The 11,149-nt window shown below is 37.4% G+C and overlaps 1 protein-coding gene across 1 annotated transcript; it reads right to left on the reverse strand.

Moving 5' to 3' along the window:
• Positions 1-5,048: 5,048 nt before the first annotated feature.
• sowahcb (sosondowah ankyrin repeat domain family Cb) lies at positions 5,049-8,404 on the reverse strand. Its single transcript, XM_026245337.1, has one exon. The coding sequence runs from the start codon at positions 7,534-7,536 to the stop codon at positions 5,968-5,970; it is 1,569 nt and encodes a 522-aa protein (XP_026101122.1). The 5' UTR covers positions 7,537-8,404; the 3' UTR covers positions 5,049-5,967.
• Positions 8,405-11,149: the final 2,745 nt, after the last annotated feature.

Raw genomic sequence — 11,149 nt, forward strand, 5'->3', positions numbered from 1 at the left:
TGAAAAATTTGGGATGCACTAGGCTACCTGTTTCAGCCGCATATATGCCCATTGAAAATGAATGCACTTTAGTACAATGCAAATACATTAAAGAACTAGAGATATGATGACTAGTTGCCAATAAGTATTGTTATGGTGCAAAAAGTCAAACTTCAGAGGCATGTCACCAATAACCTTTAATGAAATGTAAATGTACATCCAAGCTTAGCTGCAGGAATCTGCGAGGGCAATGGACAAGAGCATAGGTGTACCCAGAGCAGGCTTAGTAACAATTACCCTTGTATGGTTTTATATTTACAATAAACATTATAGTGCTGTCAAAATGAATGATTAATCCAAGTGATTAATCAAAAACTAAAAATGAAAAATAACTCATAATCCTGATACCTTCTTGATTGATAGCTTCCTGTATTCGCTACATACGTCTGCTATGTCCAGTATTCGAGGGGTAATGAGTTACGAAGTTGGTATAGCCTACTTACCACAACATTGTCAATCGCGTCATCAATCGCAAACAAATAATTTATTAAAACTTCTCACTACCGAACTACCTACAGTAGCTTAATTTGTGGAGGAGGAAGAGAAAGCACCCATTTGGTAAATGAGACAGTGAGAAATAATAACTTTTAAGTAGGGTCCAGTGCTATTTTGATACTTTTAAAACGATACCGGTGCCTGAACCGATTTTTTAAAAAAAAGTCTGTTTGTGTTTAAGTGCACATGCGCTGCTCCGCCGTGGTCTGCGGTTTGAAGAGCACTGAAAGACGGAGAGGAGACCAGTCTGGCGCTGGTTTCATGTGAAATTTAAGGGGACTGACTCTGAGGCGATCGGATACCGGTTCCATACCCAATCCTACTTTTAAGAAATATATTTTTTGATAAACGAACCCAAAACTGGCTATGTCCTTGCTGGAGTGTGATGTGATTTGTGTCATGAGCAGGTGCGATGGATCACGTACAAACCAATAGGGTGTCGGAATGGTAAATGTTTATACTTCCCATCCAACCACAATCAAATTCACTCCATCCGGATGGCACGATTTATCTGGATAGGTTATTTTTTTATTTTTTTTTAGGGTTAGGGTTAGGGTTAAAATGATTACAAGCCGGAATGAAAACAAGCCGGACTGAAATAGCAGTAACAAAACTATTTTTAAAAAGTGAAAGTGAAAAATGACAGTGGGGGCAAATTATTTTGAGAGAGGGATGAGGATGAGGATGGCGAACGATAGGCCAGTGTTAAAGGCTACGCAGTTAAGTTTTCATTTTAACAGTTGTAAGATTGTACTTTTTTGTTACAGAATAGTACCAAAACCTTACAGTTGTAAGTTTATTAGTAGTATGCAAAATAATTTACGTTGCAGTAAGAGATTGCACTTTGCAAATCCTGTAAAACAGCATTTGTATATTTGTGTGTATATTTTATTTGTATTCATTTTTACAGAAGTTGTTGAATATTCCTTTTGTAAAGCTAGAGAACTTGTTTGACTCAATGTTTTGTAAGTTTGAGCCATGTGTTAATTAAGGTCTGAAATAAAACAGAATGAGAACTTAAATATTATGTGATTCAGTATGCTTGCTTTATCATAGGAAGTCATAAGAAATTACTCTTTACAGTAAGGTAGTGAGAACAGGGTGTTGGGGGGGGGGGTCACCTTTTTTCTCTTTTTCATCAAACCGCAGTTTTTGAAAGTTCCCGCAATTTCATCGCATAAGATTGCAAAAATATCACGCATATTCCATCGCATTTTTTAAGAAAACCCGCCGCAAAATCAAGGATTTTTGCCCGCAACAATCACAAAAATTATCCGCGTTTTTCTGGAGGGACTGATTTAATAAGGAAACACCATCCTGTGTGTTGCTCAGAGATGCTAAACAGCACTGTGATCTTTGTTTGGAACTATTTTTGTTGGCAAAAATTTTCTAAAAAGTAACCCACTTTATACTAACATTATAAAATCAATTTAGAATGCCTTGAATTTTGATAATTCTGAATGTGTTTTAACAGACTAATTCACATACTTGCACTCTCTTGGTGTTTTTGTGATATACTCAGTAATGTCACATCACACATCGTTAAAACAACACTTACTGGACCTTAATATCTTCCTGACGATGAGGAATGGAATGAGGCTATATATAGAATTCATGGATCTTCTATTTGTGCTAGACATAGCCTTTTTCAGTTTAAAGTGGCACATTGACTTCATAAACATTCAGACTTTCTAAGGCCAAACTGGCAAAGATGTATCTCTCCGTTGACACACATGTACAAGATGTAAGCAATCCCCTACATTAGCCCATGTGTTTTGGCTATGTCTTTGTCTGTCTGTTTTTGGTCATATCAATTTATTTTATTTTTTTCTTACTCTGCAATATCTTTCCTTTAACTGCCATTTTTGGTCTTGTATGTGAAAATAATAGGCCCAGATGTGGGCCAGATCTGGGCCAACACTATATTGCTGTCTGGGAATGTTAATTTTTCATATTATTACCTTGTATATTACTATGATCGCAATTATTCATTTTGTAACATGCTTTAATGTAGACACAAACTACACCAGTAAAGTACATTAAACTGAATTGAAAATCAGACTTAAAATCCACACATGCAACTGTGCAATAAAAAACGTATTACATTGGTTTTTCTATTTATATTTGTAAAGAACAAATCAACCAATAAAAAGTGAGTGTATAAAGTATACAGTATATAAGAGAAATGTAACAGATAGACACATGTAACTTAATCATAATAATTTATTACAGATGTTACAAAGAGCAGTACCACAATAGTCCAAATGATGATGCATTGCAGTTGCAGTCCACTCTGGCAGAATATAATAGTAGTGTGAGGAGCTGGGCATAATTTAAGTTGTTAATCACTGAAATTACTTTCCCGATCCACTCCCTCAAGGCGCGCGTTTCTCATTCAAAACATGCATCACCGGAAACACGACATGTCGCAATCTCTGACGAAACCAACGAGAGACAATGAGCATTTGAAACCGCTGCCGTAAAACTTGTTGTAAAACTTCTTAAAGGCAAATTTTTAAATAGTTACTATAGCTACAGAGGAAGGAGATACATATCGCCAATGAATGCGGTTTGAATTTGGATCTGTTCCTCACACCAAGCATCACACAGATACAGGATTTAAATAAAAATAAAATACTTTCATGATCATTTTATTTACCCATAGTAAACCAAATAAATATTAATAAATAAACATGATAACGATTAAATACTCTCTCTCTAGAGAGGATTCTAGGATTATTTGCACCAAGAATAATAATATAAAATTTAGTAAAATCATAATTAAGTAGTTTAATGTACTTGACTGATTTGCTTAATTTTGAAATGATGATGTATCATTCTGTTTTGACTTGCCATTTAAAAGACATTTAACAATACTACACTTCATTAAAATGTATGTGTTTAATGATCATTTAACAATTATCATGCAATATTGTATTTATCTTGTTTATCATGGGTCACATAATGCTGCCAGATCTTAGCCTGAGCTAATATCACTGGACTGATCTGGGCCACACTCCTCCCACCAACTATCGGCCCTCATGTTGTTTGCCGGATCCCCGCCGTGTGGTCATAGCCACACATGGTCCAGCTCTGGCTGAAAGAGTATGCCATTGCCGACAAGAGGCCAGCAAGTCCACCTTGAGGCCACATGTGGGCCAAGTCCATTTGCTATGTGGGATGCACTTAGATCGTTAAAATTGGGCCCTTAATTAAAAAAGTTCCGGGTCTAAGTTCATGTCTGTATACATGTTATAAATCTGCAGACACAAAAACTATTACTGTATTATCACAGACGCTAGAATGATGCTATATGTAAAATTTTTTCTCGAAATGAGTAGAAAATGAAATCATCTGCATTTGTGCGAGCACTTGTTTGTATATGCGCAAAATTGTTGTTTTAGGAGTTCATCGCCAGACCACTAATTCGTCAAACCTGCTTTCTTGCCATCTGTGTTCTTGCAACTTTATTTAGTAGTAACAAATGTGCTTCGGGGACATATTTCGGAGTAAAATTTATTACTTTAATTTAATTAGTAAATGAATGAAATAAAAAATAAAGTTTAAAGAAGTATATTGAAAGGGACAATTTGAAAAACAGCATTTTGTGTTTCTAATATAAGAAGCATGTATGAATTGTGTTATGTGTTAATCTGTAATTTATCTGTAATTTGCTCTGTATCTTATGTCTGTATGTATTGTAACTGGATATAGTGAATGCTTGTGTTGAAAAGGCCCTTCTCAGACACTGTAGTGATCAGGTGGGCTACATCAGCTTAATTAGATGGCAGGAGGACATGAATGGGAGACGTTGATTGTGTGAGCCTAAAGTTACATTATTTTAATGTGGATTTTTTTTGCATTGCATCAATTTGAAATGAATTTCACAGACATCTGAGGATGATGAAAGGATTATCACATTCAAATTGCATTCCTTGGTGAGCGTAGCGATGTATGTTGATTATTATTAAAGAAATACATGTATGAAGAAATGTTTGCAATGTAATGTACCGATTGTGATGCTAATTTATGCAATTTAAAATGTGTAGGAGTCTACGTTTAAATAATTAATTTTTCTCATTTGTGTATGTCAGTATAGTTTTCACGTGCTGTGAGTCGCTTAAAGGTGTACAGAATAAAAACGCTGCTTGAACACATTACGTTGTCATGTCTTTTTGAACCTCACACATCAGTTGAAACGCTCGAATACTTAAGTACTGTAACAAAGTATCAGGCCTATTACTTACACCACTGCTTTTGATGACTGAATTATTCTTATGCAAAGAACTTTGAATTACCATTGTGAATAAAATGTGGTATATAAAAAGCCCCGCCTGGCCATGAGTTTAAATAAATCAACAATTAAAACTTAAGAGAAAGAACGTGTCCTATATATATGAATAACCCTTCGTAGCAGCTTTTCATTTGTGGGAGTTCTGAAATATACAGTAATTATAGTACAATATAACACAATATCTCAAAAAAGATCATGAAAAACTTGAATCGTCATGTTATGAACCCTTTAATTGAACATTATACAAACAATTAAACAGTAAATAAATAAACATTTTCCACAAGCCTTGAATATCATATCTTAAAATGGTTGTGAATGCAGTACATCCAGTATTAAAGTTTCCCTCATTATATTTAAATGAATTTGGCAAAGGTGTCACTAATCATAGTATTATTCTGTGAAATAAAGTCTGCAACTGCTGACAGTAGTGAAGATTTACATATATCACAAATAAATATGGGGAAAGCTCCAGATAACCCATATACAAGATAAAAAGATATGGAAAGGATATGTGGGAATATAAGTTTGGTCTCGCTCTCCTCTGGTCGACGTGTGTCTGCGGGTGTGCTTTTCAGAGAGAAATGCTCATTTAAGGAGTTCCACCATCGTCTACGTTATTAGATCCACGATCGGAAAAAAAAACAGTCGAAACTTGTATCAACCCGGAAGTAAGATTTTCAGCACAGAAATTCTGTAATCCGTCCAAATTATTATTATTTTTTACTTTGGCCATGCTTAGCATGAGAATCCATCTCTTGAACACTGTGAACAACTCTGAATACACAAACACCTTTTTACTCCCCTTTAACAAAATAAAACCAGTAATTTACAAGTGACAGGACGAAAATTAACTGTTTCTTCTAAGCTAAAGTTACAGTCATTATTATTCAGGATCCATAAAACATTACAGTCTCTCTTAAAAGAAAGGTTTTATATATTGTATGTTGTGTTCTGTTATTACCTGCTCAACACCTAAAGGAAGAGAAATAATATCATATCATCATGAATGTTTGGAAGGCTACTTTAAAATTAAATGTCACAATACATATTGTGCAAAGCAAGAGAAAAAAAGCCCTCAGTGATCAACAGCAGCAAATGTACAAATGTAGCTGTATATACTGTGTAATTGGTGTATTTCTTCATCCAAAGAGGTTCGATTTGGGTCTTAATAAGTTTGGAGACTCTTCTGTTGTATCTTTCTCAAATCTATCAAAGAGTGACGTGCTGTGAACTATCTGCGACCTCATGCGTATTTTATTAAGATTGGGTTTCATTTTAGAAAAGGAAGATTTCCTGCGGAGAGACTTCTGTTTAGTCAAGCCGCTGCCGTCCTCTTCGCTGCTGTTATGGTTTTGAGTTTTCAGAGGTCTGAAGTTGGACTGAATGACTCTTGACAATCTCCAGCGACTCGCGTCTCCAACATCCATGCTGTCTGCGTCACACTCCACGCACGCGCCCACGATGTCCAGAATGTTTTGCCCAATATCACTCTTCAGATACTGACACGCCTTTCTCCCGTTAAAATCTCGCGCCTCCACATCGGCGTCAAACGCTCCGACTAACAGTTTGACGACCTCCAGATGATCGTGCATCGCAGCTAAATGCAGAGGCGTGTAACCCGCGCTGGAACGCGCGTTGATGTTCACAGTGACGTGATGTTCTTTGGCAAAGTTGACGAGCATTACCATCAGTTCGTGTTTCCCGAGCTTTGCAGCCCAGTGCAGGCATGTGAATCCTGTCACAAAGTCTTTCCTGGTCAGGAGGCTGGGCTCTCTGTCCAGCAGCCGGTGGAGACTCTCCCAGTGTCCGTCAGACGCGCACATCATCCACTCGTGCTCCAGCGGCTCGAGCGTCACTGTGGCGGACTCATAGTCGCTGTCGCCCCGCGGAAAGTCTTTACATCTGCCCGAGAGATAAACACTGCGACGAACCTGAGGTGAACTGCTGGTCAAAGCCTCGACCAAATGTTTGCGGCTGTTTTTCGGAGTGTCGTTGATGGAGTCCGGCTGATCTTCTTCGGTCAGTTTATTGCTCTGCCGAATTCTCACACGCTGAGGTCTGTTTTCTTTTCCAGCCTCATCCTGTGATTCGTCTTTTGATTCATCAGTGTGTGTTTCATTTCTCTGTAAACATGTCCCGTCGGAGTCTCGCACTGATATCTCGGTTCTCGGACCTTTCTCTGCCGCCTGGGGTTGACTTATTTTCACACTTAAAGCAGGTTTGTCCTCCGCCGTGCCGCTGCTCGAGTTCCCCATGAGTTCAGAATCTGTGCTGCTGTTCACACCCTGTGGAAACTTGACTGAAATATCCGGCTCAGATTGTGCTCCTCCCGCATTACCAGTTGCGCAACCTGAGCCAGGTAACATCAATTCTTTTCCTCCACTTTTGCTTTCAGAGGCCTGTAAGGACACGTGCCTTCTTTCTCCACGGGATTTGCGATCATCAGCTGGACTATTTCTGTCACTCTCGATTGAACCCGTTGATTTCCTAAATTTATTCTTAAGGCAAACGTATTTCTCGCCATTTTCCTCTTTAAAGTAAGCTACGCTGTCTACATAGCGTTTAAACGCTTCCTTTGCCACTGGATTTAATGCAGGATCTTTAGGCAATGTCGCACCAAAATGATCCGTTAAATCCACGGTTTTCACGCGTCCTCCTCTCTCCTTTATGAAATATAAAACCGCTTCTTGGTTGCATTCGGTCGCCATCGGATGTATTCGTTAAGCTTACTAAATAGCCTACTATCTCTGTAAATCAATAATCACCGAATAGGTAACAGAAATCTTCCCAGTTAATAGCGATGTAAACAGACAATGCTGCGGCTGTCGTTTCTCCACCGTTAATCAGCTCGATGCGCCTCCATCCCCCGCCCGTGTCTCTCCGGGAGCCGCAGTGCTCGGCTTGACCTGCAGGTGGAGCTCTGCGCGTGTCTGCTCAAGAGTGAAACCAACAGATTTAACAATGGAACCCTACACAACACCGTGTCCGGATGTTTAATGTCCAAAGTCCAGAAAGAAGCTTTAACGAGCACTGAGGTGACACGTTCCGTTACAGTGATTCAAGTAAAAGATCATATCTGTTTTCCGAGTGATAATAGTTGTTTCGAGTCAGTTTGGTAAATATTTACTGACTCCGTTATTTAACAGTTCTTCTTAAAAACTAAGTTAAATAATAATCTTTTAAACAATGGTTATGTGCAAACGGGCAAGCATTTATAGTTGCAAGAACACTCAAAGATGATCCTTGTAGTTTGTGCATGATGATATGATAAAGTGAGATCTGAGCAAATATACTGGCCAACCTCTGGAATGAACATCTGCAGTCATTCCAAGTGACTGATGAAAAGCTACAGAACAGTCTTTCTCAGACCTTTTTCTGAACTTGGATTTTTTTCTCACAGATCAATCTGGATGACAAACCATTATTTTCAACAGTAGGCAAGCCACACAAAACTCTCTGCTGTCAGTCATTGAGACTCCTGCATCCTCAATAAACAAGCTACAGGTAGTCCAAAAGAGAGTTCTTACCAGGTGAAGAAAATGATCGTATCACCCAAGTATTATCATCTTACTTTTGGCTACTTGTGTTCTATATTGATAATAAATAACCATTCTACATAAACCCCTGAATGGTCTGGTTTCATTGCATTTAAAAGTACAGCATTTCAGTCAAACCCTCTACATGATGTCGGTCAATGAATGCTTCAAATCATATGTCAATAAGTCTATTGTTTTTTTCCAATTTGTCTGCAGCATATGGATCCACTAATTACCTTCCAAGGGAGGAAAAAATATATAAACCGATGGATTGCGGCAGACAGAAGAGAATTACATTTACAGTCACACTTCACTGCTGCTGATTGAAAACAAAAATTTCCTAGGGTCATTTTAGCACGAAATATAATGTTACAAAGAGAGATTACATTAATATAATTATTATTTTTAAATTAAAAGGTTGCTAGATTTATGAAATTATGGCAGAAATGCATCATCTTACCATTAATGAATAAAGAAGCAGTTTCTGCTTTAGCACTTCTCTTATTAATGATTCATGAACATGTTTGTGATCAAGTACAAATGCCTACAGGATCTCAGCTAAATGTAAGTTTTTCATAGATTCTGAAACATGAATTTGTATTGATCTCAGTCTATCTTTTTCCTACATCTTATGAGAGATTGCAGTAATTATAGAAGAAACTTCAGGCCATAATAAACTTTTGAGAGGACTGGAAATTTTGAGGGAAAATGACCTGAAAATTGACTTGCTTCTAGTAACTTGTTTTATTGGTCACCTCTGCTTAGCGGTGATAAAGCACAGCTTTGCATGAAGGCAACCTAAAATTCAAAGGAATTTATATAAAGTGAAAAAATGGCAGTTCACTCATTTCCAATATTGAAACAAATAATTCATGAATACATTTGTCAATTGAATGAAAACTAAAAGTTAACCCAAAAAAAAAAACACTGCTGAAACTAAATTAAACCGAAATCTACAGTAAATATGGAAATAGTTTGAGCAAAGCAAACATACTTTAATTTCTGATGATCCATCTTTTAAAGCTAGAGTAAAAACACCAGTTTAATGACCAAGATTTAGTGACCAGGTTTTAATTGAAACATTGGTGCAACATCATTTCAATGTCACATCACAGCATGACCTGTAATGTTCACAATATTTACAAAACTGCTGTTTAGGACATCTTTAAAAAAAAATCTAATTAAACAATAAGAAATTATGGACTTTAACAAACTAACCCTAACAGCCACATCAAAGCTATCAGAAACAAACATAATCAAGTGCACAACATACTTTACAAAGTCGACTGCTGTAAAGTACATACTGGTGAGAAAATATATACTCAGATATGTATTGAAAAAAAATATTGACATCAGAATGGTTTGTAATACCAGTCAGATACCAATCATAAAATAGCAAGCAAAGAGAATAAAATAAAAATGTCCACACACACACACACACACACACACACAAAGAGAGAGAGAGGAAATGAAAGAAAAGGACTCAAGAATTTAAATGGAAAATGTTTTGGGCAACACTGACCACATGAACACAAAATGTTTTTGACCTTGAACAGTAAGAGTTTGAACACAGAGCGCAGCACTGCACTGACAACAGAGTCGACTTCACCAGCAGAGACACGAGTCGATCGAATCTGTTCAGGCTTGAACCATTTCTCCTCTGAAACACCATTACAATGATATTTGTGCCGATATAGTTCTCAGTTCCACTGAATGGAAATATTGCACTTAATTATGTAGTGAGATTTCTGTAAAGATCAACAAGGAGAAAAAACTGCCAATATCTGGTATTTAATCTGCCCTGTTTTAGAGTTTCAAACGGATGCAAACTGATGAGTGTGTGTTTCACACAGCAATGTGCTGCGAATCCAACACATACTTCTAGAGTTTACAGACAAAAATAATTCAATCAGCTGTTCATATTAAGTTAGTGTTACTGGCAGATATCCATAAGACACTGTTTACTCCACTGATTCTGAGCTCAATCCTGACCTCTGACCTGTTCCAACTCCCAGTCTACGACCCCTAAACCACTCGGTGATAAAGCCATGTTCTAACCCTTCTGATGGTATATTCACGAAAGTAGAACAGACACCAAGACAAAAACAAACTCCTCTCACCTAAGTGGCGTTTCCCATGAACTCCTTTTAGAACATGAGTCTTAATGGTAGCAGGACTTTCCCGGAGTCTGTATGAGATTCAACAAACCTACAGTTCATCTGTGTCTTTCCATAATGCAGAATCAAACACACCACCACATTACTACACCAAGATTGGGTCACGTTGAGATACACTCAGTGACGTCTCAGTTTATGTGTTCCTGTTCTCGGCCTGATTCCGACCCCTGACGTAAGGATGATGCAGCACCAAAGACTGACAGCATTTTTCCATGCCACATTACTGAGATAAAGTGATCCTGACCGTCTTCATGTAGAGTAAATCTAACTTTAGTACATTACCGATAAGACTGGAGGCTTTCATCATTATGTGGACAAGGAAATTATATTTTTCCAAAAGTACTGTTGATTTCTTGATGAATGAAACTTTAACAGAGAAAATACTAAGTGTATTATGAAGGCAAAGGAACACTGTGTTAACTGAATAATACTGAAATGTGTGTGTGTGTGTGAGAGAACATAAGTATAAGGCTTTAGTGAGTATCTGCACAGGGCCGTATTATTGCCAAGTTTACTGAACATGTCAAATAAACAGGGAGTCCATACATCATTTATAACACCCATTATAAGGCCCCTAGTTTTCCTTTTTGTTGGCCATTACAGTATGA

The sequence above is a fragment of the Carassius auratus genome, unplaced genomic scaffold, assembly GCF_003368295.1.
Source record: "Carassius auratus strain Wakin unplaced genomic scaffold, ASM336829v1 scaf_tig00008846, whole genome shotgun sequence".
Lineage (NCBI taxonomy): Eukaryota > Metazoa > Chordata > Actinopteri > Cypriniformes > Cyprinidae > Carassius > Carassius auratus.

Coding starts and splice junctions, on each gene's coding strand:
- sowahcb (XM_026245337.1), bottom strand. CDS start 7,536: ATGGCGACCGAATGCAACCAAGAAGCGGTTTTATATTTCATAAAGGAG.